Source organism: Triturus cristatus, chromosome 7 (assembly GCF_964204655.1).
Source record: "Triturus cristatus chromosome 7, aTriCri1.1, whole genome shotgun sequence".
Classification (NCBI taxonomy): Eukaryota; Metazoa; Chordata; class Amphibia; order Caudata; family Salamandridae; genus Triturus; species Triturus cristatus.
The window spans coordinates 1,163,234,612-1,163,255,373 of record NC_140590.1 but is presented as its reverse complement, the minus strand read 5'-3'; the positions used below and the strand labels follow the sequence as shown (position 1 = coordinate 1,163,255,373).

The window sequence follows — 20,762 nt, the reverse complement described above, 5'->3', positions numbered from 1 at the left end:
GTTGCTATGCGCAGAGCATCTACCTCTGCTATTCATCAGGGGTGATCATGGACTATGCTCACAGACAAAAAGGGTCAACTTGTTAGTGGATCTTAGACTCTGTATTAACTACATTTAACAACCTTGGAAGATTGGAGGTGATTTGTGCTTGCTGGGATTCAAACACTAGATGTAGATTGCAGTAGATGTCAACTGCTACTGTTTAGCTCGCTGAGCCATTTTGCAGGCTGCGCTATTGCTATATTCAGACTGTTCTCCACTACCACTGTGCTTAAACTGCTTGCAGAATGTCAGATTATTTACTTTGGCAGAGTGTCAGAGCTTGAAGTACAGAAGGCACAGTTTATTAAGGACCCCACACCATTTTTTGTTTATTTATGATCTGTGCTCATTAATACTGACAAGTATATGATTAAGCCAGACCTGTACATTCAGTGTATTAAGAAGGGCCATCTAATTGCTGGTTCATCCCTTGGAATACTAAGAGGGAAAGACACTCAGTGCTCTGGTCAGGTCTCTGGTCTAGGGTTGCATGTGATGCCACAGCTCTGACCTTAAGCCAGGCATTATTAAATCATTGTTGCAGAGTAATGGGACCTGTGGGCAAAGCTGAATAGGAAGGGATCTTCTTTTCCCCAATATGCTCACAAGAAGCAGAGAGTGACTGGCGGGGGGGACGTTTAAACCCATTCAATCAATCAGGGTATTTTAAGCACGCTACTCACCCATGAGGGTCTCAAGGTGCTTGGGGGGTGGGGCGTGGGGGGAGGGGGGGTGTAAGCAGCTCCGTTCAGTCGAAGAGCCAGATCTTGAGCGTTTTCCTGAAGGTGTTCAGGGAGGGGGCGCATCTGAGGTAGATCGGGAGTTCGTTCCAGGTCTTGGCCGCGATGTAGGAGAAGACCCTCTGCCACTGACTCAATTGATTCAAGCCCCTTAGAAGGGTTGCAGAACCGACTTACAGTGGACTACTGAAACAGCAAGCAAATAATCTGCTTTTGGTAAATCTGAGGACCAACGTAGCCAAGAAAGAGCTCTCTCGGTGCGAGATTGCTGCTGAAGTACCGCACTCCTGCTCCATCCCGTGAACATTTTACTTGTGCAGCACCTTGGAATATAAACTGGCTCATCATGCACTTGACCTGAAGCATGTTATCTCTTTTTCTTCATTGTTTCTACTACTTTTTTGTTAACAATTGTGTTATGTTTTATTATGACTTTGTGGATAAAACTGCTTTAATAACAAAATCTTCTGTATGTCTGGTATTTAGAGTGATTGAGACAGGACCAATAAAACCTGCGTTATCCAGAGCTGAGGAAAGGAGTGTGTATTATATTGGCAAATTCTATTGTTTTGCAATCGCTGTTCCATCCAGGTTTACAGAAAAGACAGACTAGGATTATGGTGCAAGAGGTAAACAAGACTGTCAACAAACCTCTATCATGTGGTTCATGCTTACCTCTATCTCCCTTACCTCAGCCGGTGAGTTAAATACATTTTTGGCAGCATCCAGTGCATCAGGGATTTTGAGCAGCAGTTCGGCTCCATTTTGCAGAAGCTGAACCAGAAGAAGGCCTGCAGCACACTACGGGAAGGAGAAAGAACAAAAACCTTTAGTGTCAAGACCTAGAATGTATGAGCTGCTGGTGTCTTATAACCTCAGAACCATGGAAGACAGTGAGTGGCTCAGTGAAGAGAGTTCCAACTACAGTAGCACATGGAAGAAAGTAATAGGTATATCACTTCAGACATCTAAACAATCTAAGAGATTGTGAGGAGCTGTGAAGACAGGGTACTAAGTGAGTTTATACATAATTGAAGGCCTATAGACAGAAGGATCAGGGAAGGTGAGCTTAGATATCAAAGAAGACTTGAGACAAGGCTAAAGTCTCAGGAAAGATGGCAACAACTGCAGCAGAGCAAACACTAGGAGATGAAGGACGTATCACTAAAACATTTCAGACATTGAACCCCCAGTCACAGATATGGGTTGAATCCATCATCATTCTTTAGCTCACTTTGCCACCCCAGTTCAGACCCAGCTATATGCAAATCAGTCTTGACCCTGTTCCTCATGGGAACAGTCCACCTGAACTGCAAAGCCAGGTCCTCCCTGGACCAGAAACAAGCATCGTGGGACCGGTTTTGGGGTAACACCCCTCATCAGCCAGGCTAGCATGAATCTGGTGGCAAAGTGAGCAAGGGACCCATCACTGGGCATACCCTGACAACTAAGGGCGAACAAAACAACTGAAACAGCCCAGAGCACGGCTTGAAGGAGAAGGCGCTCAATGGAGATCAAACATCATAGACAGTACAGATGGCTCAAAGGAGAGAATAGTAGCTGCAGAAGTGGCGATATCACTGAGGACCTACAGACTGCAGGTGGTCCTGAGGTGTTAGCAACAGATGAAGATTTAAGAGACAGTTTGGGGATGGGCAGATAAAACTTACCACAAGAGAGACAACGGAGGACTCGAGGAATAGACAGGTCACCACTGGTGTCACTTGTTCCAGCCTAAGGGAAATACCAGATCTTGTGAGTTAGGTAGGAATTTAAGGTTAGTTAGGTTAGACATTTAGTGACACAGGCCATGGCATTTTCAACCGGTGCATGGCCCTATACCCTTCCATGCTACACATACATGTGGACCAGCTAATCGTTTACACATGGAACCTAAAATGACCCTACAAAAACAAACAAAAGGATCTAGCAACTGTCCACATGGCACTTCCCCCCCCCCCCCTTGCACTTCTCTTCCAAGGTGACCCCTCTAACCCTGGACACCCGCAAAAGGGGCACTGATATCATGCTCATAGGGCCCTGGGAATGATGACTAAAGTGCCCTACAGACCATGCACAGACGGCTTCCAGTTCCCACCACATTCAAGGCTCCACAACTGAACCTACACCGGGCACTGTAACCTCACACACATGGGCCAAATATCAACCACATACAGCTCTGCAACATCCATCCTTACCCCATACAGGGCTCTGCCACACACGGAGCCCAGCAGTCCTGGACATGCAAAAACCACAGAGACACACTCATCCTGCAAACTGCCCACAGAAGTTCCCACAGTCCCACACAAAGAGTCCTACAATTTCCCAACACACTTCTTGGGAAACACAAGTAGACACAGACAGACAGACAGACACACACACACACACACACACACACACACACACACACCCCCCCCCCCCTTCATTGACCTGTAAGGGACTACATATAATCTATACTATTTTTGACAGGAATGTGATGAAATCATATTTTAATAAATGGCTTTCTGGGAAATAACATCTATTTATTAACTTTATTTATTGAAGTGAATTTCTATATCGTGACTATCACCAACAGGTATCTTGGAGCTGAACTTTTAGATCAGTAATAGCCAAGAATGAAAAATGGAAACCAGAAGTGGTCTTCAATTGTATCTAGATAATAGCAGATTTTCAGAGCTTTCCTGTGACAAAGAATTTCAGTAGTACTTCTTATCTTTGCTGGTAACGCATTCCAGCAGCCACAGGAAAAGCTCTTCCCCTAATAGTTATATGTGTAAAATTAGGAACCACAACAAGGTAGGTATGCATAGACCTTAAGACTTGTGTAGGCTGAAATTTCTAACTCAGACCAGAGGACCGGTCACTGAACAAGGCCTTATGGACCAAGGAGAGAGAGATATAGCGTTTTTTTATTGCCACTACATTGCCTTCTTCACCTTTAAAGGAAGAGCAAGTATTGTTTAATTTTCTATTTTAATGAAATCAGGAATTCAGAACTAGTTATTACATTTTTGCTTGAGAGTAAAAAGAAACCTTGCATTCCTGGTGATACTAGAACTTGAAGCTTTTCCATATCAACTGACTGCGCACAGAAACTTTGATATAGCCTTCACAGTGTCATGAGCCCATTTTGGCAACACCCTCTTCAGGTACATCATCAACCTCATCAGCCCTTTTAGGTCTGGCTGAGAGGCACTTTATTGTCTCTCAGAGTTGTCTGACAAACCTCATATAAAAAAAAACAAATCATAATAAATATATATACATACAACCAGGGGCTTTGAGAGAGGCCTCTTCAGCTGTTGTCTGTTCAACTGTCATTCACATTTTGATTCCGCCCACAACAGTACGGTGAAGTGGGGGCGTGGCTACGGAGCCGATGGAGACGGACGCGTGAGCCCGGAGCTCCGTGCCGACCCCACCGTTTATCCTGAACTGAGAGCCGTCGGATGGGGATCAAGGGCTTGAAACTGACAACATTGGCCCGGGGAACCGCGGGCCGCGATCCTGAGCACAATCGAGCTACCGTTGTGTTTTAAGGCCCGAGTGAAGTGGAGAGTCCGGACCGCACTTTACAAAATGGCGCCGGCCGCGGCGGCCTGGCGTTAACACTGATCGAGGAGCTGATGGGACAGTTGCTCCAATACTGTGGGACTCCAGAGAGCGAGATCCGCTCTCCTTGCCTGTGCACTCGGAGGAACAACTGGAGCGCTAGACGCAGCAAGATCTGCTGAACGACGCCCTCTGAGGGGGTTGTATTGTCTGTAGAGGCGCCCTGCATTCCCCACAACCTGCTGAGCTGGAGAGGGCAACCGGAGAGGTGACCTGGGTTCTCTGTCGCAGCTAGGATTCCTGGAGGAGATTGGAGCGACCTCATCGAGGTACTGGCTTGCTGCCCCCGATCGAGCCAACGTGAGCGGACCTGGCTGCCATTTTGGGACTGCCGGCGAGAAGCGGTTGCTGGGCCCAGTGGCGGCCGGAGGCGATTACCCACGCTGCGGCACGACCTGATGCCCTAGAGGACCCGCGGCATCTGGGCCGGAGAGGGACTTGCCCTGCACTCCCTGCGACGGTGCAGCGGGGAATTTATTTATTTATTTATTTATTTACTTAACTTCTAGAGCGCACAGCTACCCGCAATGGGTTTCCCGGCGCTGGGGGACAAACAGGAGAAGAAAAAACAAACAAAAAAGTGTCAAGCTGTTGTTCCTGAACCACAAATTACTGCTGGAAAAGCCAGGTTTTAAGTCCCTTGCGGAAACGAAGAAGATTGGTTTCTGTTTTTAGGGTCACAGGAAGAACATTCCATAATCGAGGACCTAGGTAGGCAAAGGAGCGGCCTCCCATCTTTACTAGTCTAAATCTGGGAACAGAAAAGTCCCCATGCAAAGATGATCTCAAAGTACGATTGGGTTTATAAGCATGAATAAGGTCATGAAGATATTTTGGGGCTGAGGCATGTTTAATTTTAAAGATGTAACACAGGGCTTTAAATTTGATTCTGTTAGAGATCTTAAGCCAGTGAAGGTCTCTGAGTGCAGTGGAAGCGGAAATTCTCCTAGGAACATTACAAAGCAGGCGGGCAGCAGCGTTTTGCACAACCTGAAGTTTTTTTTGTAGTTGTTAGGTCGGCTCCAAGGTATAGGACGTTGCCATAGTCCAGGCGGGAAACAACCAACGCCTGGACTACCGTTCTTTGTGTAGGAGGGGGCAACATCCACAAAATCTTCTGGAGCCATTTCAAGGTGGCAAAACAGATAGAGGCTACCTTTACAGCCTGCTGTCTCATTGTAAGTTTCTCATCAATGATGAACTCAAGATTGCGAACTGCAGTTACAGGTTGCGGAATTGGTCCCATATCATCTGGCCAATGATGGGGGCCCCAAAGATCCTTGTTTTTACCTAGTATTACTACCTCGGTTTTATCACCGTTGAGCTTCAAAAAGTTTCACTTCATCCATTTGGAGACACGGATCAGACCTTCTTTCAGAGCAGAGGTGTTATTATACTCTTTGTTGGAAAGAGAAAAAATGATCTGAGAGTCATCGGCGTAGGAAAATAATGTGAGGCCAGCTTCCTCCACAATGGTAGCTAAAGGTCTTACGTAAATATTGAATAGTAAGGGGCTGAGTATCGACCCCTGGGGAACACCATACGCCGAAGGATAGGTTGTAGAAGAGGCGGAGGCAGAAAACACCTGAAAGGTGCGATCTTTTAAAAAGGAAGCTATCCAGGCTAGCGCCAAACCCTCTACTCCCAGGGACCGGAGAGTCGCGAGGAGGATGGAATGAGACACAGTGTCGAACGCCGCACTAAGATCAAGAAGGATCAAGGCTGATGTTTCTCCGCGATCGACACTGTGACGCAGACTCTCGGTGACTCCTAGGAGGGTGCTTTCAGTTGAGTGATGCGCTCTAAAGCCGGATTGGGACGGATGTAGAAAACCCGAGCTCTCCACGAAAAGTGTCAATTGTGTGTTTATATGCCTTTCTAAAATTTTTGATAGAGTGGGGAGCAATGAGATTGGTCTAAAATTGGATAAGTTGGTAATATCCGCTCCAGCCTTTTTTAATAGCGGAATTATCATTGCATGCTTCCACTCCTGAGGGACATATGACTCAAGTAATGAGGAATTAAGGAGTTGCATTAGCACTTGACGTGGGCTGAGATCAAGTAATTTTAGGATCTTAGCGGGTACAGGATCCTGCGGGGAGCCAGATTTGATGCTATTTAAGCAGTGGGAAAAAGAGGCGTCGTTAGCAAGTTTCGTCCCTAAAAGGAGAGAAGGGTCCGACGTGGAAGTAGGGTCAGGCAGAGAGGTATCAAAAGATGTTGAAGTATTTAACGAATCGTAGATGCGCTCTACTTTAGATATAAAAAAGTTCGCCACCGAATTGCATTGAGCCTCATCCAGTTCGGGAGATGCTGGTATCGTATCAGCTCCAGTTAATCTCTTCACAACCGAAAAGAGAGTACGGGGACAGTTTTTCGCATTGGTTATTGTCTTTGAAACATAGGCAGCTCTGGCTATTCTACAATGATGGTGGTAGTCCCTAAGGGCTTCCTTATAGGCTGTTTTACGGGAGGCAGAGTAGGAGCGTCTCCATTTCCTCTCGGAGATCTTACAGCTAGTTTTCATGCGCTTAAGATCATCAGAATACCAAGGCGCAGGAGGTCGATGAGATGAGGAATTTTTTCGTGTTAAAGGAAGAAGTTCTTCAATGGCAGAGTGCAGCCATTTGGATACTTCAGAGTTTAATTCAGATGTGGATGTGTTGATGTTAGGAAGAGTGTTCGATAAACGTGTGTTAAAGTCGGAGATGTTAAGTTTATGCCAACGACGTATAAACACATCCTTACTGTTGCTTTTTTTTTCATTTCCAGTCTGAGATAAGACAAAGTGGACGGCAGAATGGTCTGACCATTCCAGAGGACGGGCAGGGAAAGAACATTCAAAAGGAAGATTAGAAAGAACAGGGTCTAGTAAATGCCCAGCAGAATGTGTTGGCCCAGAATTGCATAATGAAATATTTAAGGCTTCCAATTCAGATAAAAACAATTTACTGACATTGCATTGACCATCTTCCAAGTGGAGGTTTAAGTCGCCAAGAATAGAAAAATTGGCAGCTTTCAGAGAAAGAGGGGCAATAACGTCAGGGAGTGAAGTCAACCAGGTAGTGGCGTTGCCAGGGGGACGGTAAATCAGGAGACCGGATAGAGTAAACCGGGGGCTAGTAGCGAGCTTAAATAGTCCGGCTTCACATCCAGGCAGGGAGAAGGCATCGAGAGTGCATGTATAATTTGACTTAAAAATAATCGCAATGCTACCCCCTTTACCAGTGTCTCTGTCAATTTTGATCAGTTTATATAAATCGGGAATTGCCATAGCAATATCAGGCCCTGAACAAGCTTGAAGCCAAGTTTCAGTAAGGAACATGGCGTCGAGATTTTCATCTAATATGAAATCGTAGATGTTGGTCTTATGTTTTGGGAGTGATCTACAGTTCACACTCCAGAACTGCAGTTTTAAGGGGGAGAAGGGGATTTTACTAGCCCTGGTTCTGCCTTTCGATTTACCCCGCTTATGTAGCGCGTTCAGTTGATTACACCTTGACATTTTACCCATGGTGAAACCACAATGGGTACATTTAAAATTATGAACAGGCAGTACGCACGTTGTGCACTGTACAGGGGAATGATGGTTAAGCAGTTTTAGTTCTTTACTGGTGTAGATGTAGCTATCACCGCTATGGACTGGGACTGCAGTAGGCGGAACCGGGACCAGTGTCCCTTGGCCCGTCCTGGCGTGGACGGGCGTAGACGGGCCTGACTCTGGTGCGACTCCGGCGCGAGTCGGGCGCGCCCGCTGCGCGAAGACATAGACATCCCCTTTTATGCTCCACTAGAGCGCTGTCAAGCCCAACCCACACCCAAGATGGCCGCCGCTATTCTGTGCCCGGGACCAGCTCCACAGCGTCAATACTCGGCTGGGAGTGGTCCAGGGCAGCGGGAGAGAGGGGGAGCGAAGTGGAGATTATAGCCCACTGAATACCTTCAAGTTTCCACAAAAAAGGGAAAGTGGCGATATTGCAGTAAGTTTCAGTTTTAAAAACAGGTAAAATCAGTAACACAATACAAATGGCACAGCCTCCCGGCTTCCGCCTCAGGAGGTGCGGGTGCAGTCAGCAAAAACCGCAGAGGCTGTGAGGGCCTCGGCTGTGAGCTGGGACGGCAGCAGGCGCCCGGATGTGAATTTTGATGCCCCAGAGGTGAGAGCAACTACTGGGCTGGGGCCTGACTGTGGAGGCCACCGCTTCAGCTAATGGACTACTAGCACACACCGACTGGAGGGGCAGAGCGGACCTTAGTGGAGTGGTGTTGACTGAGGGCACCAGCATAGCTCATCAGAGGGATCGGGGGCCCACACTCGTAGATGGAACTACGGGGAATGACGCAAGCCGTGGGACATTGACCAGAAGTGGAGCGGGCCTTTGTCTTATGCCCTTAGGCGGACTTTCAGTCTTTGACTCAGTGTGGTGAGGGACCCGCACTTCACAGGCATAATCAGGAGATCACGAGCCTGTCTGAGCGGGCGTCGTGACTGGCTGGAGGATCGACCGGAGGCATTGTGGGCAGGAGACCATAGGGAAACTGCGAGGGAAACAAGGAGGAGTTCCCCCGGACTCTGAGGATTCGGCGGCAGACCGCGAGAAGCAGGACTCTCCTGAACCACAGCCCGAAACCTTGATGCAGCAACAAGTGGCCCAAATTCTGAAGGCCATCACAGACACTAGAGATGCCCTTCAGCAGGATATCGCAAATGTGGCAGTCGGGCTGGGCCTTCTTCGGACGGAACACGCCAAGCTGGCTGACCCGTGAAGCAGACGGAGGTGACCCTGGAGGTTCAAGAACCGACCCAAAAGACACTGGTGGCCCAGATGGGGGATGTCACACACAGCCTTCAGGCATTGGAGCGGAGAGCTGAGGACGCTGAAGACCGCAACCGCAGGAACAACATGAGGGTGGTGGGTTCGCCGGAAGGAGTGGAAGGGGCCAACATGATTGACTACTTGGAGGGCTGGCTACGATCTGAGGTGGCACCCGAGGGCCTGACTCAATTGTATACCCTGGAGAGAGTGCATAGGGTTCCACTGGCACCCGGAAGGGCACCTAGACCAGTGGTGGCACGCTTGCTACACTATAAAGACAGGGACTTCCTACTGCTCTTCGGGCCCCTACAAGGTTTAAAATAGCAAAGTGTCATTATTCCCTGACTACACCCTTGAGATACAATGCCGTTGAGCTTCTTTTTTAGCGGTCAAGAAGGCACTACGGGATGAAGGCTTACAAAATTTGCTGATGTTTCCCGCGCGCTTGCGGATAATTCTAGACAAAAAACGCACTTCTGTGAGAACGCTGAGGAAGCATGGTCCTGGCTGGAGTCTTACCGAGCTGGGAATGGAGAGGCGGGGCGCCGTGCGAGACCGCCGGTGGAGGGACAGCGACCCCGAATGGTCGAAACGTGTGAGGCATCGACGAACTATGCTGCAGGGGCCCACAGCGTCCCAAACGGAGAAGGAGAGATCAGTCGCTTCACAGGCAGTGTCGGGAATGTTTCAGGAAAATCTTTCCCCATCGGTAGCGGACACGGAGTCGGAGAAAGGATCGATGGAATCTGACTCTGATGGGACTGAAATGGACAGTGTTGCTATGCTGCACGTCACACCAGGAACAGCTAATGAGATTGTCTGATTATAATTTATGTTGGTTTCAATCCTTGAGGCCTTTTGTGGTATGCTGGTTCCTCCCTTTTTCCCCTCTCCTTCCTTGCTTTAACCATAATAGCTGCACTGGAGGTATGATGTTAACAACAAAAGGTATTGAGATGCTTAAGAACTGGAACAAGGCGGCTCTCTCATAGATGTGAGCCCCCGAGGGTGGGGCTTGGTTATTATTTGGGGTATGGCGCCATTAAGTGACCGCACTGTTGATCCAGTCTTCTTGGTTCGTAGCTGCCTCCCCTCTTTTTTTTGATTCTCTGTAGCTACTAAAGGATATAGTTTGTCAGTTTGGATGGGAACTAGTGTTTTCGTACTTCTTCTGGGGTGGGGATGTTGGGGGGGATTCATGGGTTTGTTTTGGGGTAGTTGGGACCACCGGTGTGTCCTGCTGGAAAGCACTCTTGGTTGCAGGATTACGATTGCAGCATGGGGATGTTATTTGACTTGAAGTGCATGTCCTGGAATGTCAGAGGGATTCATACAATGTTGTGATGCCATAAAGTACATGCTTATTTGGTGCGGAGGGGAGTTCACATCGCTTTTCTCCAAGAAACACACATCACTTGCGCTGAAGGTTTGTCCCTGCAGCGCCAATGGAGAGGGCAGGTCTTTTGCACAACATATTCCACCTTCACACGGGGAACACTGATTTGGGTTAGAGCAGGAGTCCCTTTTCAGCCTACTCAACACCTAGTAGACCCAGAGGGGCGATTTGTGGTAGTGGCGGGCCGCCTTAATGGCCGAGATGTTGGATCCGCCGGACTTTTTTAACCACTTGTCCAGGAAATTAGCGCCATACCTAACTGGACTGGTGATCATGGGGGGGATTTTAATTCTATAACTGATACGCTTATGGATCGGTCTCACCGTCCACTGCATGAGGCACCCATACACAGGGTCTCTAGAGCCAGGCGAGACTGGCAGACTCGATGGGGTCCGATTGACACTTGGCGAGCACAGCACCCTGGTGAGCGCGATTATTCCTTTTTCTCTGTGCTGCATGAGCTGCATGTGCGATTAGATGCGATATTATGCACACCGGACTTGCATGCTACGGTGGGTCACAGCGAATACCTTGCGAGGACACTATCAGACCATAATCCATTATTTTTGAGACTTCACTGGGTTCACGAGCGCCCTGTGATTCCGACTTGGAGACTGCGCCCAGCGCTTAGGAAGACCAGGTCTTTTGCGCGGAGGTTGGGACCGGAATCACCCAATATTTTACTAAAAACGAGGTTCACAGCATCATCGACAGCAGTAGAATGGGACGCTTTTAAGGTTGTGGTGAGGGGACTATGTATAGCTAATATGGTGGGAGTACGGAAGACATTATTACAGGATGTCGATTCTGCATAACAGCGCTTGGGCACAGCAGAAAAAGTCCGCCCGAGTGTCCTGATGAGCAAAGAGAGGTGTTTGAAGCTAGAGAGGCAGTGGCAGTGCAGGTCGAGAGGTTGCGCTGTTTCGATCAAAATAAATATTTAGCACGCGCACATGCAGAGCAAGATAAGGAGAGCACACTGTTGGCCTGGCTGGCTAACCCGGCCCGTCGAGGGACGCCCATACTAGAACTAGATAGTCCGACGGGGACCCAGTTTACACCCAACAGTAGATCAATGACTTGTTTTTGGAGAATTACGCAGAGTTGTATCGGAGTAAGCTAGAGACGCCATAGAAGAATTCCTGACTGACACAGGACTGCCTCAGCTGGAAAAGGCACAAGCTGACTTACTCGGGCAAGAGATAACGCTGGGGGAAATTCGGAGTGCGATTAAGCATATGGCGAGCAATAAAACACCGGGAACAGATGGGTTACTCGACATATGTTGAACTATTGGCCCCCAAGTTACTGGTTGCATTTAACGAGGCGAAAAAGGCTAGCATGTTGCCAGCTTCCACCGCGAGGCTGTCATTATCCCATTATTGAAGCCCGGGAAGCGTCACTCCGATAAAACGCCCTATCGTCCCTTTTCCATGCTCACGACAGATTATAAAAGCCTGAGTAGAATTCTTGCATCGCGACTGCTCCCCATATATGGTCCACCTGGTCCATCGAGACCAAGCGGGCTTTATTCCAACTCGAAACACTTCTACTAATTTGCGGCGCCTTCTTCCTATATTGGGGAGGACTCTTGTGCTTCTGCCTCCGTTGCCATTCTATCGGTAGATATTCAGAAGACGTTTGACAGCTTGGAATGGCCATACTTGTTTCAAGTTATGCGAATGTTCTGCCTTGGAGATGCCTTTGTGGCTTGGACAGAGATCTTACACAAATCGGCTACAGCCCGAGTTCAGACGGGGACTTTGGTCTCCTCCACTTCAGCAGTAGGTCACAGGACACAACAGGGGTGCCCGCTCTCTCCTTTGCTATTTGCACTCGCCATAGAGCCATTAGCGGCTCAGGCCAGACTGGGGCGGCGATATGTTGGACTTTACGTGCGCGGAGATGTGCAGTACATATCACTCTATGCGGATGACTTACTTATGTTTCTAGCTGACACGACGGACTCCCTAGATGGAGCGACAATCCTACTTTGGGACTTCTTAATGGTTTCAGGACTCGGGGTGAACTGGGCGAAAACCTGCCTGTTCCCGACGGCCCGACGAGTGAGAGCCCATCCCATACTAACGGGATACAATGGGAATAACGCTGTCTAACTTATCTTGGAACTAACATCTGCCATACACCTGCTGACTTCTTGGATGGCAATGTGGGCAGGGCTATATGGAATCTCCGAGGTAGTTTGACATACTGGAGCACCCTGCCTCTTTTGGCGGCTGGGCGAGTAGCACTGTTGAAGATGGTGGCGCTTCCCCAGCTGCTGTACTTTTTTAGGACATTGCCAATCTGGGTCCCGGGGTCGTTCTTTACACAGATCCGATCTTTGATTGGGGGTTTTGTCTGGGCGTCTGGTAGGAGGCGGGTCGCACTTCAAACCTTGATGCGTCCGAGGGCCGACGGGGGACCGGGGGTTCCTGATTTTGAAACGTACTACCTAGCATCCCAGTTGCAATGGCTTACCCAGGCAGTGGCGCTAGAATTTCGGGGTCCAGACGACCGAGACGGTAATGGACTTCCAAGGCATATACTGTCCTCTATTATACTCCAGCAGCCGTTACGACTTGGGACGCTTTCCGGAGAGGCGCGGACGATGAGGTTATGTTGGAATCGGAGCCAGCGGAGAGCCAAGATTAATCGGCCCAATGCCCCGGCGATACCTTTGGCTATGTGCACTGTGTTTCCGCATTGGGGGGATTGGGCCGCACTATCTGAATGGGAGACTTTGTGAATACAGGTGCTGGGAGACTTATATGAAGATGGCGGCCTCCTCCCATTTCAGGCTTTGCGGGACAGATATAGTCTCCCTCGCGGGGATTTCTTGCTTCACGCGGCATTGGTTTCGGCAATACAGCAACACTGGTGGGAGGGGTTATCAGAACCGCAGACGTCCATGGCGTGTTAGTATGTAGTGATGGCGGCAGGGACCTTTAAGGCAGTTACATGCTTATATAGGCGTATGATTGGTGAAGGGATGACGCCATTGAGGGAACTGCAGCAGAAGTGGGAATTGAACCTGGGCAAGGAGATCCCCGAGAAAACATGGGCTCAGATAGTTAGAGGGGCGTGGAGAAAGTGCTAGAAAAGCCCGCATCAAACTAGTCCACTTCTTTATACTACACAAGGCATACCTCACTCCCGCCAGGATCAACAAATATTTTAGTACAGACACTGCCAAGTGCCTACGTTGTAATTTAGAAGGGGCGGAGTTTAGTCATATGATGTGGAACTGCCCGCAACTAGGCCCATATTGGGAGGATGTAGTTACGTTGTTTTGCGAGGTTACAGAGCGTCAGATAACACTTGATATGGGCACCCGTTTGCTTCACTGGTTCCCTCACACGCCCAAGGCGAAGGTTACGAGCAAGTTTTTGGATTTGGGATTATTGTTGGCCAAGAGGGATATTACTGCGCACTGGAAGGCCACCGGGGGCCGTGGGTGGGATAGGAGGGAGGTGGGGGGGTTGTTTTTTTTTTTTCATTATATATGGCTCAAGAATCAAAGTCGAGCCTTTTGGGCAATAACCAGTGATGAATCCTTATCTGGTCCTGTATCACAATTATTGTATGTGTATAATACACAATCTAACTTAGAGGGCTTTTATACATGCTCCATTTCCTGGGATAAGGAGGAATAGATGGACCACTGTTTGATGCTAACTGATGATCAGTAGACTGATGTGCACCTTTGACTCCTGTATCAGACTGTATATTGTTGGAAGGAAAACTCAATAAAAAATACATTTATAAAAAAACAGTACGGTGAAGTGGGTCAACCCACTTTTCATATTTAGGCAGTCCTGCACTGTGAATTATGGTATTTGCCAGTTCATGAATTCACAGCTGCCTGCAACGGTGCGCACTACAGTGCCAGTGGTGATAAGCCTGGGATGGCGTGCCATGCTTATATTTGTAGATTGTCATTTGTTTGTTTTTGTTTTCTGAAGAGTATTCCACGTTTGCAAAATGCTAGGTGCATAAGTGAGTTACCAACATATAAAGTACAGCATATGCTTACTGTACATTCCTTAATCTCAATCTGCTCTGCCTCTTTTTAAACTGGTTTGGAGTCTGAATGCAGAAGCAAAAAATGCAGAGGCGAGAGAGGGCTAGAAGTACAAAACATATTGGCTAAGACACGTATCTTTATTAAAAGATGCCTCAAGATAGTATAAAAGCATAATAAATAGCCTACCTTGAGGCAATCCATATGTGTTTAAAGGGCAAGTTTCTCAGAAAGGTCAGCTGCTCTAGAACTGCTTGTTTGGTTTCTTAAATATAGCAGAGAAATTCTGCATCTACTTATAGTGCAAGATATTCTACAACTTTTTCAATGTTGCCCCAGTTGTGTAAATTATATAGCATGTTTTGACAGTGGACAAATTCAGATGCCTCAAATAGAGGCAGAACTTCCAGGAACCAAAAACTGTATCCACACCCTTCACGGCGAGCTGTGACGAAAGAGAGAGAAAGTGAGTTTGAGTAATAGACCTGCCTTGGAGTTGTGTTACAGTCACAATTAGATTGTGTAAAGATTAGGACAGGGTCAACTCCAAAACCCATTTCTAGGGTGAGAAATCATACTGGGCCAAGCATCAAGCACTACCTGGCCTATCATGACAAGATTGTAGTTCTGCATACCTCATGTAAGCTGGCAACATTTCTAACTAGTGATCCTGTACTGCTTTGGTTTTAAACTCCTTACAATATCAGCAGGCACAGTATCACAGCAGTAACATAATCCAGTGGCAGTTAGCACAGACCCCCTAACCACCTGCATACTCACTTCACAAAGAAAGACATTTGGAAGAAAACCCTATATTCTTCCAAAGCACGATACTGATTGAAACAACTCTTGTAGATGAAGAGGTTTAAGGTTGAGAAATTGTGTGAAACAATTCTACTCCGGCAGGGTGGCGAAAAAAGGACACAATTAATGTGCTTCTTGCTCTGTCCTTTTAGCCCGAGGTCAAACATTTTATTCTGTTCCAGAGTCCGGCCCTGTGGTGGAGAATTATTTTGAGCTTAAAAGTCTGGGTAAGACCATTTCTGGAAAAACGCATCTCTCAGGAGTTCAAAACCAACATCAAAGTGTAGTAGAAACCCCGCAAGCAAACCTCAACCAACAAATAAATATCGAAGCGGGCACTGCCTGATTAAAAGAAGAATATAACCATCGGATATCCTTCACAGAAAAGTTCATTAGGTTTAGACTCTTTCGAAAGAATGTTTTGATAGATGGCCTCTCAGAATCTTTTAAGATTGCCTTTTTAAAATCAGATTCCAAGCATCAATCATCTCAAACACCGATCACCAAAGTACGACCATGAATGAATGAATGAATATAGGTTTTATAAAGCGCGAACTTAGCCCAGGGGCATGAAGGCACTGCGGAGAGGGATCAGGATCAGAGATGTCCATAGGTAACAGGGCTTACAGATTCGAGCAGGTGAAGAGCCAAGTCTTCAGGGCCTTACGGAATGAGGAATAGGTTTCCAGAGTCGAAATTGAGGGAGGGAGGGAATTCCCCAGATTAGCTCCAGCCAGGGAAAAAGCGCCCCCCCCCCCCCCCGCCTCCCAATCTGGATTTCCCAAACCTGGGAACTGTTTCCAGATTCTTGCTGGCAGATCTTAGCTGCTTGCCGGGGACAGATCTCCGAAACAGTTTTTTAATGCCTTCTGACCCCATATTGTAAAAGGCCTTGTGCACCAGGCACAGGGCCTTAAACACAATTCTCCGTCCCAAAGGGAGCCAGTGCAGACTTCTGATGGTAGCTGATACAGAGTGGAATTTAGGAAGGCCCATCACCAACCTGGCGGCTGCATTCTTCACAAGTTGAAGTCGGTGTAGGAGCCCCTTGTTTATCTCTACATACAGGGCATTGCAGTAGTCTAATCCAGACAGCACAAGGGCCACCACTGCCTGTTTCCGCGAGGGGAGGGAGAGAAATTGGAATTGGAAGATCTTCTTGAGAATCGGCATCATCCCAAAGCAGGTAGAAACTGTTCTATTTATTTGGGGGCCCAGGGAAAGGAAGGTATCCACTATGATGCCTATATGTTTGGCACTGGAGCCAGGGCAAGGGCAGGATCCAAGTGTGTCAGGCCGAAAATTAGGATCTCAGTATTATCCCCATTGAGTCTTAGATAGTTCTCAACCATCCATGAAGCCACCGCCAGCATGCAGTTTTTAAAATTTGCAGCTAACGCTGCGACACTCTCAGTGATGGTAATCATGATTTGCGTGTCATCAGCGTAGAATAACACTTCTAGGCCGAAATATCTTACCACCCTGGCAAGCGGGTGTAGGAGAGTAGGATCTGCACTTATGTTGCCCCCACTTTTTTTCTGATGTATACACTGGTTTCTGGCTATAGTCTGGCTGGGTCCCTGCTAATCAGGGCCCCAGTCTCTCTGTTCTCTCAAAACAACTTTGAGTGCATACTAGATGCACTAGTGATTGGATACTGTGGTACCTTATGAAACCCTAGTATATGGTACCCTAGGTACCAAGGGCATAGGCACTTCAAGGGCATAGGCACTTCACAGGCCTACCAGGGGCTGAAGCATGTATTATGCCACCCCTGGGAAGCAGACTAAATCTGACACCACAGGCCTGCTACTGCAGCCTGGGTGAGGTAGTGTTAGCACTTCTCACAGAGGTATAGGTTCCTATATCACACCATACAAACACATATAAACCTATCAGTCACCCCTAAGGCAGGCCCTATCAATCCTGATACTCTTAAGTGCATTATAACCTATTGGTAAATGCTAACTTTGGAATGACTGCATCAAAACATGTTGTGTTTGGTGTCAAACATCTTGGAATAATACCCCCACACCAGTAACTGGTGTGGGAGTATGATCCCACCCTTCTAGAGGGGATGACATGTACCTACTGTGGTAACACGGTAGAAATCTGAAAGAGCCCTGGCATCACAAAATGGATGCCACCAGCACAGACACTGGGCTGCCCTCCTGCTGCTGACTGAGACTCGCAGTGGAGGAGGCCCAACAATAGGCATCCTGTCACAGGGAGGCGTCACTACCTTCCAGACAGGATTTAGTGTATTGGGGCTGGGTGTGTGCACTTCTAGAGTGCTTTGAAGTCCTGCACTGGGGGAGCAGTAGGCTCCTCTGTGCATATGCCAGCTCAAACCGGTTCAGGGGCTACCTGTCCCTGCTCTGGCGCGAAACTGGACAAAGGGAAGTGGGTGTAACCACCCCCTACCCTGACCCTCCCAGAGGAGTGGTCATAGAGCTAGTCCCTCCCCTATCTTCAGTATAAGATAGCCAACCTTGCCATTGCAAAGTAGATAACCCTGGACGACGCTCTACATAGAAGAATCCTGGCCCTTCGACGTTCCACTACCTTTGGAAGACAGAAGAATCTGCCTTGGAGTCAAGGAGTGACTCCCCTGCTTGGCAGGCACCAAAAACTTGAATCAACGGTCGCAAACTTTACCACTCCCGCTGGAGTCCGAAGTACCTGCAGCCGGGGACTTCTCGACGGCCATTGTGAGTCCCCAGCATAGCTGAGGCGAGTGGACCCCACGAGTGACGAGGAACAGCAATACCCGGGTACCGTGCACTATTGTCGAGTGCAACCCCTTCACGACGTTCTACGAACTTGTGCATTGGACCATTTGTGGCCCAAGCCTCCAGCAGGTTTTGCAGCGCAAATCAGAGGCCTACCCCGTCCCGAAGGACCGTGGGCTCCTGTGAAGCATTTACTCAAGAGGCGTCTTCGCGATCCCTTGCCCGTTGGCTTGTGGGTCCCTGAAGACTTTATCGACTAAAAGAGCTCCCCTGGTTGCTCCAGGCCTGCCCTCACTTACCCTCGCTGGGTGAGTCCCCCAGACCTTGCTGGTCTGCACCATCGACTTTCTTCACTCTACACGAGACTTGCTGTTGCCAAGGCTTGTTGGCTCCAATCCGGTTGCCGACACCGCCATCAGCTGCAGACGTCGTGGGACACTCCGAATCCAGCTGCTGGTCATCGTCGATCTCTGCTGGACCTCGTAAGCGAAGAGTCAAAACACCCTTGATCACCTGAAATCACCCGACATCCTTCTTTCTGGCCCCGGGTCACTGGCAAGTGACTGTGAACACTGTCCCTTCAATTGTCAGGTCTTCAGCATCTCGAATCCACCCTTGGATTCCACCGGACACTTCTTCAGTCGCCGCAAGCAGCAAGTCTTCTTTGGTTTCCATAGAAAACAGCGATGCGACCCGACACCAAAAGACACCTATGCACCCGGCTTCCCTGGGTGAGGTAACTCGTGCACTCCGGAGCCCTAGTGTGTGTTGGCCCTCGAATTACTTACCTTGTAAGTGGCTTGCTTGTAGACTTCCTCGAAGTACCCTAAAACTTTAAAAATCAAACCGCGACTTGCTCCATTGTAATCAATAGGGAACCTGCGGCTGTGTTCACACACTGCATGCGTCTCCCGTGGGTCTGTTACTTACCTGCTTTCACTGAAGTAGTGAAGCCCCAGCGATTCTACAGGCCCTAGGCCTTGTCATTCTGCAAGTCGACTTTCCTAAACCTCTTTTTTAGTATATGGTCTGGTATGCCCTTAGGGCCCCAGCCATATTTGTGCTTAACTTATTGTGAAACGTTGATATTTGAATGTGTTCCTGGCTTCTAATCTCATAAAGAGATTAGTAAAGTGTGTCTAGAAATAAATACATATATATTTGATATATATACCTGTGTGGTGTCCTTTCATTTGGTAATTCAAGAGATTATAAGGTAAAACAAGCTGCTTTACATTCCTCAGAGAATTAGCCTGAAGGCTGCTCTCCACGGCTACCACTAGGAAAGCTTTCTTTAAAAGGTGGTCTTAAACCTATCTACCATAAGAGTCGAATTGGACTGGTGCAAGGTGGCCACCATAACTAGTGACCAGCATATGCCAGGCCAACTTCTCACATTGGTGAGCAGCGTGTGGGATTCCAGCTTGCCATTGTTTTACCAGAAAATCTATATTTGAATTACTAACTGAAAACCACTTAAGGTACTCAAAGTACATATAAAGTCAATCTTAGTATCAATAAGTTCTACTGAACTTAGAGTTGTTTGTGAACGGATTGCACACCCTTGCTACAGCTCAAGCTAGGATCAGTAGGCCACAAACTAGTGTAGGTAGCACAACACTGCATAACAATAGAATGTCCTCAAGGGATAGACCCAGTGGATCCACCCAACCCCAGTATAAGGACATGACCTTCTTTGACTTGAAGGCCATGTGTGTTGCAAGACACCTGGGATTAGGACAGAGTCCCTCCACACAACACCCGATAAATCTACTAGTAGCAGATGATCTTAGACTGGCTCTGGAAGCTGGTGGATCTGGATAAGGGGGTGGGTCAGCCATAGTCTCTGGGTCTGATGATGAAAATCAAGATGACCTGGAGTCTGTGATTGAAGGGCCAGGCCCAGAAAGGTCTGAACAGGACAGAGGAATTCTCCCTAAGAGAGTTGACAGAGTGGGAGAGAGGTCTAGGTCCCCTTCAAGGGAATCTAACAACTCCTATCACTCTGACAAGGATTCTGTCCATCAGAGGAACTCCTACTTCCATAGGGAGACCTCCTCTGAAAGAAGGTACAAGATGCTCCAGTATGAGGAAGCTAGGTTTGCCCTCAGAACCAAGCAATTGGCCTTAGACAGAGAAGCCTTTGAGCTCCAGAGAGCTTCTAGAAAAGAGGGGTTAGATACCCCTGGTGGCAGCAACAGTGTCCCTAGAGGCAGAGATTACATTCCAGACCATAGGAACCTGTCCAGTGTTGTTCCTCCCTACCAGAGTGGGGATGATATCCACAAATGGATAACTGCTATGGAGAGGGCCTGTAAAGTTCAACAGGTCCCCCAGAAACAGTGGGCAGCAATCTTGTGGTTCTCCTTTTCTGATAAAGGTAGAGACAAGCTCCTCACTGTTAGAGAAGATGATGCTAATGACTATGAAGTCCTGAAGAGTGCATTATTAGATGGGTTTGGCTTAACCACTGAACAGTACAGGTTGAAGTTCAGAGATACCCAGAAAGCACAGACTCAGGATTGGACTGACTTTGTTGATTGTGCAACCAAGGCTCTAGGAGGTTGGCTGGTTGGTAGTAGAGTTACTGATTTT

General features: G+C 48.0%; 1 protein-coding gene across 4 annotated transcripts in view; it reads right to left on the bottom strand.

The window, feature by feature from the left end:
• Nucleotides 1-20,762, bottom strand: part of STK36 (serine/threonine kinase 36) — a 290,182-nt gene that overhangs the window by 95,456 nt on the left and 173,964 nt on the right. For 2 of the 4 annotated variants that reach the window (XM_085618423.1, XM_085618424.1), the window contains exons 19-20: nucleotides 2,453-2,516; nucleotides 1,458-1,583 (exon numbers count right to left, since the gene is read on the bottom strand). In XM_085618423.1, the coding sequence (XP_085474549.1) occupies nucleotides 1,458-1,583; nucleotides 2,453-2,516 (190 nt within the window). The remainder of the gene's footprint in view (nucleotides 1-1,457; nucleotides 1,584-2,452; nucleotides 2,517-20,762) is intronic. The other 2 variants (XM_085618425.1, XM_085618426.1) reach the window with 1 other exon arrangement.